The sequence below is a fragment of the Gymnoscopelus braueri genome, assembly GCF_963280865.1.
Source record: "Gymnoscopelus braueri genome assembly, contig: SCAFFOLD_273, whole genome shotgun sequence".
NCBI lineage: Eukaryota > Metazoa > Chordata > Actinopteri > Myctophiformes > Myctophidae > Gymnoscopelus > Gymnoscopelus braueri.
This window is the reverse complement of record NW_027660625.1, coordinates 1-12,500: the sequence shown is the minus strand read 5'-3', so window position 1 is coordinate 12,500 and position 12,500 is coordinate 1. Positions and strand designations below refer to the sequence as shown.

Sequence of the window (12,500 nt, the reverse complement as noted above, 5' to 3'; positions counted from 1 at the left end):
TGTCTGAAGACGTTCGGAGGGGGACCCCGCATCCTCTGTCTCTTCTACAACAGCTCCATCGAATGTGTCCCGTCAGGCTGTGTCACCACCTGGTTTGGGAACTGAACTGGCCGGACGGATGTATGGCCCTACTGTATGTCCTATAGTTGTTACACTGGTCTAGTGAACCGCACCTTAAGAACACACTGCACCTGCTGCTACTTTTTCGGCTTTACCTCGGCTCATGGCGGCATGTATATGTACACATCTACATGTGATGCTATTGTTCTAAACATCATGTACATCCTTGCTACTACATAATTATGCTCTCTGTACAGTTTGTATATATCTTTTTGATAGTTTGACCTGTTTCTATCCTGCGTTTTCTTCTCACCTGCTCTCACTCTATCTCTATCGTTCTCACGGAAAACTACAAAATGATGGTGCGTGCACGGAACAAAGAATTTCACCCACTTCTTTACACCTATGAACCTGTGATGTGGCACTAAAGTTGATTCAGATTCTCAGATATATTCAAATGAATCAATGCTGGTGAAAGGACACGGATGCTAGCGCAGCTTTCGGGCTCTAGATGGCTCTCTATTCATTTTTCAAGGTGAGGTTTCTTCTTTTGGGCTTATTTTTGGAGGTGAGGTTTCTTGTTTTTCTCGCGAGAGTTGGTAACACTGAAGTAAAGCTGTAGGCACACACTGTTCTAACAGACAGCCTTTAAATTCAGCATCTCAACTCTATAATTTACAAAATACCTCTGTTACTTTTAACTAGGGGGTTAGGATGTTTATTAAAGGTTATTGTGGGCTCGCTAACCAAGCCCACTCATGTTATCCTCACTATTTATTATTATTTATTTTCACCTATCTAATTCTTCATACTTTTAGCTAGAAACTCGACTAGAACTTTTTGAGATGTTTAACTTTTAAACACCCAGTAGTTTGAATGGCAAAATGCCATTTAGCAGTGGAGCCAGATGAAATCATAAAAATGTTCACACATTTTTGTAAAGTCTATACACCATGAATCTTTACCGTCCAGATATATTCTATATATCAAAATGTAACAACAAAGATTAAAGATTAAATTATCTAAGCTGTGCAATTAATATATATATTGAGACATTTAGATCCTGTGTCTGGTTTGAGATGACCTTTGACACGATCCTGTTTCTGATTTGACAAAAAAATCAATTTCTCCCCTGAACAAGCAGGCAAGCTCCATTAGCTCAGTGGTAAAAAAAAAAACCCTCTGCTCTTGTGCAGGGGACCGGGGTTCAAATCTGGGGTAGAACAGTAAAGTTACATAGTGCAGTTTTAACACTATCAATATACTTAACACTATCAACACTCTTAAAATAACAATACTTAAAACTACCAACACTACTAATACTTAACACTATCAATACTTAGCACTATCAATACTTAACAATATCAACACTCTTAAGATGTGTTCCCAACTAAAGAAAATAAAAAAGATAAAGATATTTATTTGAGCGACACGATTACACACAAACTCAATGCAAACACCTTGCATGGAGCCACCAACGCTGACCAGCGCGACCAAAGTGGAGCAATTGAAGCGACTAGAAATATATTTAATCTTTTGGTGGGAACGCACCTTTACACTATCAATACGCATTATCAATACTTAACGCTATCACCACCATCAACACTCTTAACACTATATATTAATACTTATTAACTATTAATACTTATCAACGTATCAACTCTTAACAATAACAACATTCTTAACACTACAGTAGCAACATTCTTACATACTGGTTACCAACACAGCAAGCCCACAGTTTCTTCAGGACAAGTATTTTCTAGTTATTATAAATGTTATCATTAAAAAATATTATTATTAATATTATTATTTAAAATATTGTTCTAAAATGTTATGCAAATAGCAGCTCTACCAATGAGAGCCTGTAGTTCGGCTATTTTCGAATAAGAAAAGTATAAAACAGGGCTTAAATGCTTAACTCATACTTAATTATCCTTCCCAAACTCTCTCTCTCTCTCTCTAGCCTGACTTATACTTGTTGTGTGCCAGTGTCTCGCACCAAATAGACGACCAACAGGCTCACAACTCTTCTGAGCTTCTCTCTCTTTTTCTCTCTCTTTTTCTCTCTCCCTCTCTGTCTGTCTGTCTGTCTGTCTGTCTGTCTGTCTGTCTGTCTGTCTGTCTGTCTGTCTGTCTGTCTGTCTGTCTGTCTGTCTGTCTGTCTGTCTGTCTGTCTGTCTGTCTGTCTGTCTGTCTGTCTGTCTGTCCAACCCGATCTCCAGAGATATACGTAACATTGCACGGATCCAGTGCACTTCATTCCGTGGATAGTCGCCTCGGAACCCCCAAATTGCGTGCATATGTACGGCGCTCCCTTTGTGACAAAACCATTTCGGAGGCGCGCAGTCACAGGCGAACTGTCACCCCGTGAAGGACCACCGAGTTGCACCGAGTTGCCGTCCTGAACGGTGTGACGTTCGCCTGTGCCTACTCAGCGCCGTTTGAGTTATGTACCGATAGGCACAGAATCGTAAATTTTATTGTGGGGACTGCTCTGCTTCCGGGTTTTTCCGGGTTGCGACTGGTTACGCCCACCGTGGGACTCGCCGTACATATGCACGCAATTTCGGGGTTTCTAGGCGACTATCCACGGAATGAAGTGCACTCGTTCCGTGCAATGTTACGGTAATCTCTGGAGATCAGGCTGGTCTGTCTGTCTGTCTGTCTGTCTGTCTGTCTGTCTGTCTGTCTGTCTGTCTGTCTGTCTGTCTGTCTGTCTGTCTGTCTGTCTGCCTGTCTGTCTGTCTGTCTGTCTGTCTGTCAATGCAATTCAATGAGGCTTTATTGGCATGGGAAACACATACGTTTACATTGCCAAAGTAAGTGTGAAATTTTTTTTTTTTAATTAAAATAGAATAAATAAATGTGTAAGCAGGGTTGTGTCACATTACAACTTTGCAACACACACACACACACACACACACACACACACACACACACACACACACACACACACACACACACACACACACACACACACACACACACACACACACACACACACACACACACATAAAGCCCCCCTCTTTTATATGAACAAAAAAAGTCAAGGCTCCAGCGGAAGCTCAGCAGAAGTATACAGCCGTATTTAAACGGTAGATATAGAGTTTTCTAGGTAGATGTCTCTGTAATGTAACACATTTCCGTAGACATCCAATAACATTCAGTCAACATGCCACTGACTGGGAATATGCACGCCCCATAGTTTCACATTCATGCTTCGTATCATGAAGCGTTGCATTCTTTTCTCAAGATAACATACAATATAAAAATATATCCTTAATTTTTTATTGAGGCGCTCGAGTGTGCAGTGGTAAAGTAACTGCCCACCACCGTGGAGGTTGCGGGTTAAAAGCCACAATGGTGCATCTGGCTTTGTCGAGCGTCTGCACAAACACAATTGGGGAGGGAAGCCGGGCGGGGAGGAGGGTGATAATTGTCACTGCACGCAATCCTAGGGGCTGGGGGGGGGGGGGGGGGAACCTCCTGTCAGCAGGGATTGTTGGGCGCAGTGGTGGGAAAAGTACTCAAATGTTTTACTTAAGTAAAATTATCAACACTGCAATGTAGAAATTCTCTGTTACGAGTAAAAGTCCGGAATTCAAAATGTACTTGAGTAAAAGTACAAAAGTATCGGTATCAAAATGTAACCAAAAGTAGAAAGTACTCATTATGCAGAATGTTCCATTTCACAAAGTTTTCAAATGCATACACATCTTTTGAAAATAGCAGATCTACATGCTCACAATGAGCTTGTAGATCGGCTATTTTCAAATGGCTGAAGTGGTTTTGTAATAATAATCAAAATCTACAAAGTAACTAGTAACTAAAGTTTTCAAATAATCGAAATTGAAATAAAAGAAAATGGGAAATTCTCCATTAAAGTAAAAAAATACCTCAAAATTTTACTTAAGTACCGTACTTGAGTACATATACTTAGTTACTTTACACCACTGGTTGGGGCGGGAGGAGTAGGACGAAAGCTCTAAGTCCTCCCGGTGGAGGCTCCTCACTGGCAGGTGAGTCAATAGGATACACAGCAGTGACAACAGGGTAATGTGTGCGGGAAGGAGACAATTGGCATAACGATGAAAAAGGGGTAAAAAGCAACAAAAACACAAACAATTGTAACTGTGAGGTTGTTGCGTCATCATCCTCTTGTCAAATTGTTTAGCTAACAATTTTCGGTTTGCCTTTTTTCTACCTGTGGTATCATTCAAATCAAGATCATTTTTATAAAACAGAACCCCTTATTTGGGCAATAAAATGATGACACCCACTTCAGCGGTGATAATAGTGGGCCTATTATCCGATTCTTCTGAGGTCTCACCTTTGAGCGGTTTGGGAATGAAGTGTGCGGACGCTTTGTTCTTCTTCACGTGGTTCCCCTTCATGATTCCGCCGTCCTTGTTGAGGCCCAGGTACCAGGCGCGACCCGAGGCCTGCTGTCGGTACAGCATGGAGGAGTAGGTCACGTAGTAGTTCTCGAACACAGACTCCTTGAACTTGCACTCTGGGGTGAAATGCTCCTGGAAGGTATGAGAGGGAGAAGTGGGGGGTGGGGGGAAGGGGGTTTGTTAGAGAGTAATATAGCAGGAGAGAGACAAGACAAGAGAAATGGGGAGAGTTAACCAGAGAAGAGCGTGGCCAAGAATGAGAACGAGAGAGAGAGAGAGAGAGAGAGAGGAGGTGGCTGTTCTTACACGCATACAAAACTTGCCTCAGGGCCTCCATCCTTCTCAGCTCTGGAACTGAGGCCAGCAAACTCAGTACCGTCTTTTCATTCTCTTCTCAAAGCATACTCGTATGAGAAAGCCTTTTTTATATAATCCTTTCACTATTTCTCCTCCTTTTTTTGTTTTATTAGTGTTTTATCAGTGTATAAATTGTTTGACTACTGTATTGTATTTATTTTATGCTCTAGGTTTTTACACATTTTAACTGTCATCTATTTGATATATTACTGTATTTCCCCCACTCTCTGCAGTATGTCCTAATTGTCCTATTTCTTACACGTCTTGCTGCCTGTGTGTTTAATTTGATCCTGTTTTCTGTTAAGTACTTTGTAACATTGTTCTGGGAATTGCAATTCAAATAGAGTGTATTATTTATTACCATACATAGGTTAAAATTAGAAACATGAACTTGCTGTGGCTAAAGCGTCACAGTCTCAGGTATTAAACGATAGGTTGGATTTCGATGCACAGTCATGGAGGGTTTGGTTTATGGTTCGACAGGCTGAGGGATGTTTTCTGCATGATACTGTGGTCCTGAACTCCTGATGGCATCATTACTCTGTGACCTCCAGCTCTCACCGGATCGGTTCACAGTCAGAGATGAGGATCAGCATCTTTAAATCTGAGGCCACGGTTCACAGCGGGGAAAAAAGTGGATTGCCCCCTTCAAGTATAGGGAATGAGTCCTTATCCTGAAGTGAGGGAGTCAAAGTATCTCGTGGGTCTTGAACGAAAGAATGCGATCGCAGCTCGGAAGTGGCCGAAATGGGTTTTCACAGGAGGGAGGCTGGCATCGACTTTAGGGATGAGGTGAGAAGCTCAGTCATCCGTGACAGACTCGCGAGTAGAGACTTGGACTGCTCTGTTGCATGGCAGTAAAGTGACAATTTAAGGACTTTTAAGACCTTTTTAATACCTTAAAAAAAAAAACATTACTGCATCAAACGTAATCAACAAACTATACTATAAAAGCTGGTCAAAGATTGGCCAAATAATATAAGAAAGAGGCAAAAACAATTGAAAATTGCTGATGTACAAGCTCACAACTTGTAGATCTTGTGAGCTTGCAGATCGGCTATTTTCACAATATTTATCAGTGGAACCGAGTCAAACAAAATGTAATGCCGCCCTCAACTCTTACAATTCCAAGTGCTTGTCAAGGTGGGGGGGGGGGGAGTCCCCAGTTCAAATATGATTACTTTGGGGGGGGTCCCAGCCTGAAAAGGTTAATAGGCGCCAGCTGAGGTGGTTCTGGCATTTAGTAAGGATGCCTCCTCCGCGTCTCCCCCAGGGAGGTCTTCCAGGCTCATCCAGCTGGAAGAGACCACAGGGCAGACATATCTCCACAACTGCCTGGGAACCCCTCGGGATCCCCCAGTTAGAGCTGGCTAATGTGGCCGAGGAGGGAAGTATGCTGGAACAGCTACCTCTGCGACTCCACTTCGGATACGTGGTACAGATAGAGGATGGATGCATTGTTTTGCATTAGAACAAAACGTACGTTTTGCTGTGTACGTTGAATTGGTTTATGTGGTCGACCACAGCTTAATGCAACATTAATGAGACGTTTGACTGCACACAGCTTGGGGTTTATGAATGAATAATCTTCCATTACCCGGGACAACTGTTGCTAAGCTTCATTGAAGCCTAAATGTGAGTGAAATAGATTCAAGCATCTTCATCTTACTGTACGTGCTGGTTCAGGGTTCAGGGTTCTAGTTCCTTGCATGATGTATCACTATTATTATTATTATTATTATTAAGGTTTTTGATCGAGATTCACACACATTCCTAACTTGTCAAAGAAACCATTTCAATTCAAGCCTTTTCCAGTGATTCCAACTCCTGTATGCTCTGATAGATCCATGCAATCCTTTCTCCATTCATCTGTCTATGTGTCCCCTCACTCAATAATCCTCCAGACCAGGCCGTTCATCTAAGAGAATGAAGCTCGCCAACTTCGGACAGCTGACATTTGCATTTCCTTATTCCCGCATCTCCATGGTAACCAGCTTCCTCCCCAGAATACCAACAAGCCCGCCGAGAGAAACACAAGTGCCCAGGTTGCCGGGGGAAACAGAGAGAGTGGCACTGCTCTCTCTCTCTCTCTCTCTCTCTCTCTCTCTCTCTCTCTCTCTCTCTCTCTCTCTCTCTCTCTCGTTCAGTGATCCAGTATGTCCGTACAAATTATATGTGAAGGATTTGTTGGTCATTGTGTGTGTGTGTGTGTGTGTGTGTGTGTGTGTGTGTGTGTGTGTGTGCGCACGCACGTGTGTGCGTGTGTGCGATCTTAAACGAGATTCTACGGTGTAGGGTTGTGTGCCTGAGGGCAAAGAAAAAGAGAGAGGGGGAGAGAAAGTGTGTGTGTGTGTGTGTGTGTGTGTGTGTGTGTGTGTGTGTGTGTGTGTGTGTGTGTGTGCGAGCGTGCGTGCGTGCGTGTGTGTACTGACCATCACTGATAACAACACTGAAGAACATCAATATCCTGACTGAAGCCAACAGCCCCTGCATAACAATAGTACTAATCACCTGCCAGAGGATGTATAGGGCTAGACAATGCATGAGGTTTGCCAAACGCCATCTTATGTCTGGCCAGTTAACACACCCTAAAAGGTTGCCAGTTCAATTCCCAGGACTGACACAAGAGCTTCTAATCGTAAGCAGTAGAATCTTGCAGTAGAGCAGTAGAAGTAGAATCTTATAAACACACACAAACGTGTGCAGGCAGGCACACACTAGCGCACGCACGCACACTCTCACGCATGCGCAGACGCACGCACGCTCGAGGTATTTTATTGTAATGCAGCTAACCATGTCTGCTGACTTCTGTGTATGTGTGTGTGTGTGCGTGCGTGCGTGCATGCGTGCATGAATGTGTGTGAGAGTGCGTGTGCGTGTGCGTGTGCATGTGCGTGTGTGTGTGTGGTGATGATGAGCTTCAATCCCTTTGTATAAAATGTCAGTACTGATGTACTGTCAGTACAAATCCCTACAGAGGGAGGAGAACAAAAGTCAGGAGTTTTGGGATGTTTTCTTACATTTTTGATGGAACTAAGACATGATTTTAAAACATTGTTGCCCAATTCACAGAGGAAGTATATTTTTGGAGATAGTGAACGTCAGGTTAGAGGAGAACTAATGCACTTTCCGACAGCCGTCCTCCCCCATGGCTGGGTCTTGAAGTCAGGCTTATGGGCTTATTGTTGCTGTTGGGCAGAAACCTTGTATCTCCTTATGTATTTTTAGGGTAAATTAATGCCCTACTTCATTGTAAAAGAGTGATGCACAAAAGTAACGAAAAGGCATTGCATCGTGAGCTTGTAGATCGGCTATTCTAGCTATTTTTGGAACATTAAAAGTGGTTAAGTCTGTCTGTGGGTTTTATTAATATTTAATCAATGAAAAGTATTAACAAGAGCTCATGACTAAATAATAACTACATTGGATCCATTGGAACACAGGTTCCTTTTCTCCCATTTCCTGAAAAATAATGGTCTTGGACATACAAGGTTTCCACCAGACAGCAACGCTTACGCCGAAGCGTGAAGGTAATCGATAGATTCCCAAGAGGTGGTAATAGGAAGCATGTCCAACACAAACATCCCAAAGGGACGTGCGTCGGGGTGAGCAACGGCCCAACTTACACACTATATCACCAGTGCAATCTCCACTTATGAAAAACGCAATTTTACACAAATAGAGTTGTTGACGATCAATATACAATGTTATATTATATTGGTCGGAGAGGCTTATTTTCATATAAACCGGGCTATGTATGTATTTTACGAGGCGCTGAACACCCGGGAGATGGATTGCTGTGGTGCCCGCAGCTACAGAACACAGAAGTGGAAAAAGTGCTCACATTTTTTACTTAAGTAAAAGTATCAATACTGCAATCTAGAAATACTCTGTTACAAGTAAAAGTCCGGAATTCAAAATTTGCTTGAGTGAAAGTAAGTATTGGTATCAAAATGTACTTAAAGTACCAAAAGTAGAAAGTACTCATTATGCAGAATATTCCGTTTCACAAGTTTTCAAATGTATAAAATGTATAAAAACCTTTTGTGTGTGTGTGTGTGTGTGTGTGTGTGTGTGTGTGTGTGTGTGTGTGTGTGTGTGTGTGTGTGTGTGTGTGTGTGTGTGTGTGTGTGTGTGTGTGTGGACCTACTGAAGTGTAGACGAAGCCCTCGTTGTTCATGGCCAGGTAAAGTTTGGACCCGACACCCTGGATGGCCACCACTCGCAGGCCCACAGGGATCAGGTTGAACACAGCTACACACACACACACACACACACACACACACACACACACACACACACACACACACACACACACACACACACACACACACACACACACACACACACACACACACACACACACACACACACACACACAAACACACACACAGACAGACAGACAGACAGACAGACAGACAGACAGACAGACAGACAGACTCACACACACACACACACACACACACACACACACACACACACACACACACACACACACACACACACACACACACACACACACACACACACACACACACACACACAGACAGACAGACAGACTCACACACACACACACACACACACACACACACACACACACACACACACACACACACACACACACACACACACACACACACACACACACACACACACACACACACACACACACACACACAGACAGACTCACACACACACACACACACACACACACACACACACACACACACACACACACACACACACACACACACACACACACACACACAGACAGACTCACACACACACACACACACACACACACACACACACACACACACACACACGGAACATGGACAGAACATGAACAGGACACACAGAGCAAACATAACAAATACATGTACACAACCACACACGCACGCATGTACAGCCACACATACAACAAACACACGTACATGCGTGGACAAACACAAAACACACACAGTAAACACGCATTTACACCACAGCAAACACACACACACACACACACACACACACACACACACACACACACACACACACACACACAGCAAACACACAGACCAAACACACAGGGAGGCAAAGAGAAAAGTACATCATCAATATCAATGTAGCATATAGGGTCTGGTGTAGGGTTTAACATTTTCCGGGAATTAGCTCATTTTAAATCCCAGGAATTTTCAGACCTTTTCTCGGGCTTCCAGGGAATTCCCGTTAAAGGGTCAAATGTGTTATAATTCCTCCGCGCTGTAGATAGGCCTTTCTACTAATTAGTAGTAATTTCTAACAAGAAATAAACAACCTTCGGGATCCCAGGAACCGAAGTCAATTCCCAGGACGGTAAATACCTCCGGGATTCCCGGTATTAAACCCTATAGTCTGGTGGTGACAGTTCCATTTGAACACAGCAAAGCTCTTCTTCCAAAGCTGGTAAGTCATAAATGGTATGATGTAAGTTCAGACAAGAGGATTAAGCCTACTGTATCTTTTTTAATGGCATTGCAATTTTAATAGCATTTTAGCAGAGTAAAGCAACAATAATACGAAACGAAACAAAAATATCTTCTTTACAGAGAACACAGCCATACACAAATGGTCATGCCTATATATGGGCGTATCGGATATGATTATGTCTGAGTCATAGTGACATGGCCATATGGGCGTATCTGGTTTGTTTATGGTTATGTCTAAGTCGGAGTGACTTGGCCGAGGTCCGTCCGTCCATTTTAATACAGGATATTTACAAAATACTGTATAAAGGGCAGCAAACTGTTTACGCTACAACTCCTTATTAATTCGGATTTGGAATTATACAGTGCCAGTGAGGATAAAAACGATATTCACCTGAATTCACCATTCAAATAAGATAAAACTACGGTCTGTGTTAAACTCCATTTCATTGCATAAAGGTGTAGGACACATTTTATATCTGCAATCTCCCATCAAATCCAATAAATGTATAGAAGCCTATCAGTTGTCATATAGCACACACTGTGCAGTGAATAAAGGTTAAGTGAATTGCATGCAGTCACTTTGACTAGCTCTGTAACAGGATCATATAATGATTCTGGTGGAGAAGTCAGATATGTTCAGTAACACTCAATTAGTCCACCTTGTACTCTGTCATGACTGGCTAGATGGAGAATGAATTGGATTATCCTTTCAAATCCACTCAAGGCAGTATGAATATCATGGTGGAGTAAGTGTTTACATGATGAGATGTTCATCACGTGGGTGGCTGTATTACGTGTCACTTTCAGACTCTGGTGTATTGTTTTTTCACAGATTCTCTCTTGTTATGGCAGGTGGGATGACTGCCAGTTGCCGATGATGCCACCTGTGCACCGGAGGCTGAACAGTCACTACGTGATTTCTTATCACAAAATACACACGAGTATATCGTGAACGTGTACAAGTGTGTGTGTGTGTGTGTGTGTGTGTGTGTGTGTGTGTGTGTGTGTGTGTGTGTGTGTGTGTGTGTGTGTGTGTGTGTGTGTGTGTGTGTGTGTGTGTGTGTGTGTGTGTGTGTGAGAGCGTGAGCGTGTGTGTGTGTGTGGAATGCCCTGACACCATCCCTTAAAAAATGTGGATCACTGGCTTCCTTCAATACAGGCCTGAAAATCCATCTTTCGGTGGGCCAAAGAGGGAGGGAAATCTCACTTCTGTCACAGACTTTGTCATTGATTGTAGTTTGTAGGTTTTGTATTTCTATGTATTTTGTTCCCTGGTCTAGTATTCTTGGTTCTATGGTTCTGTTTGCCCCCAGCTGTATCTGTTTGTAATCACCCCTCTCGTGTATATCAGTCTTGTTCCCCAGTCAGCCCTTGTTGAGTCATTGTATTCCTGTCACATGTTTTAGTCTGTCATGTTCTTGTTCACCCGTCTCCTGTATTAAAACACCCACTCATGGGTTTTGAACACCACCTGGCCTGGCTGTCCTGCCTTTGGGTTCTCACCACACACCAGCATGTGACAGAATGACTCAACCAAATGGACCCAGCGGACAGTGCCCACCCAGCTACCACACAGGCTGCCTTCACCCGGTGAGCTGTATGGTTCTGTGGCTGAAGTACGAGTACAAAGAGTGGCAAGTGGACTTGTTGATGCTCCAACCTGGTCGACTGGTGGAGGGGATACTACTGAAGCACCACCCCATTCGGATGCTATCAATGCATTGAATGGGACATTATCACCTTTTATCAGACAGAATGGGCGAAGTAGGCGACATACTGACCTACCCACGATTTATCAGACCATTCATTGGGTGTTATCAAGACATACTGACCTACCGACGGAGATGACTTAAAAAGTCGATGACTTGGTTTTGGTTTCGGAACATGACGGAGGCGCGCAGTCTCAGGCGAACTGGAACCACGTGAAGGACCACGGAGCGAGCTAAAGCGAGCGAGTTGCCGTCCTGAACGTTGTGACGTTCGCCTGAGCCTACTCAGCGCCGTTGGAGTTATGTACCGATAAGCACAGAATCGTAAAATCATGTTGTGGGGACTGCTACGCCTCCGAGTAGGTCAGTAGCTCCTGATTACGCCCAATGAATGGTCTGACAAATCGCGGGTAGGTCATTCAATGGTCTGATAAAACGTGATAATCTTCCATTCAATGCATTGATAGCATTCGAAGCCGTGGAAGCACATGCTAGTTTGATTGTGATGTCCTGGTTGTGCACTGGTT

General features: G+C 43.3%; 1 protein-coding gene across 1 annotated transcript in view; it reads right to left on the bottom strand.

The window, feature by feature from the left end:
* The window catches only part of LOC308081357 (fibroblast growth factor 13-like), a gene marked incomplete at both ends in the record, with an annotated part of 12,625 nt that extends 3,557 nt beyond the window's left edge, over window positions 1–9,068 (bottom strand). Inside the window, 2 exons of the mRNA XM_080457735.1 lie at window positions 4,391–4,589; window positions 8,965–9,068. Coding sequence (XP_080313861.1) covers window positions 4,391–4,589; window positions 8,965–9,068 — 303 coding nt within the window. The remainder of the gene's footprint in view (window positions 1–4,390; window positions 4,590–8,964) is intronic.
* Window positions 9,069–12,500: the final 3,432 nt, after the last annotated feature.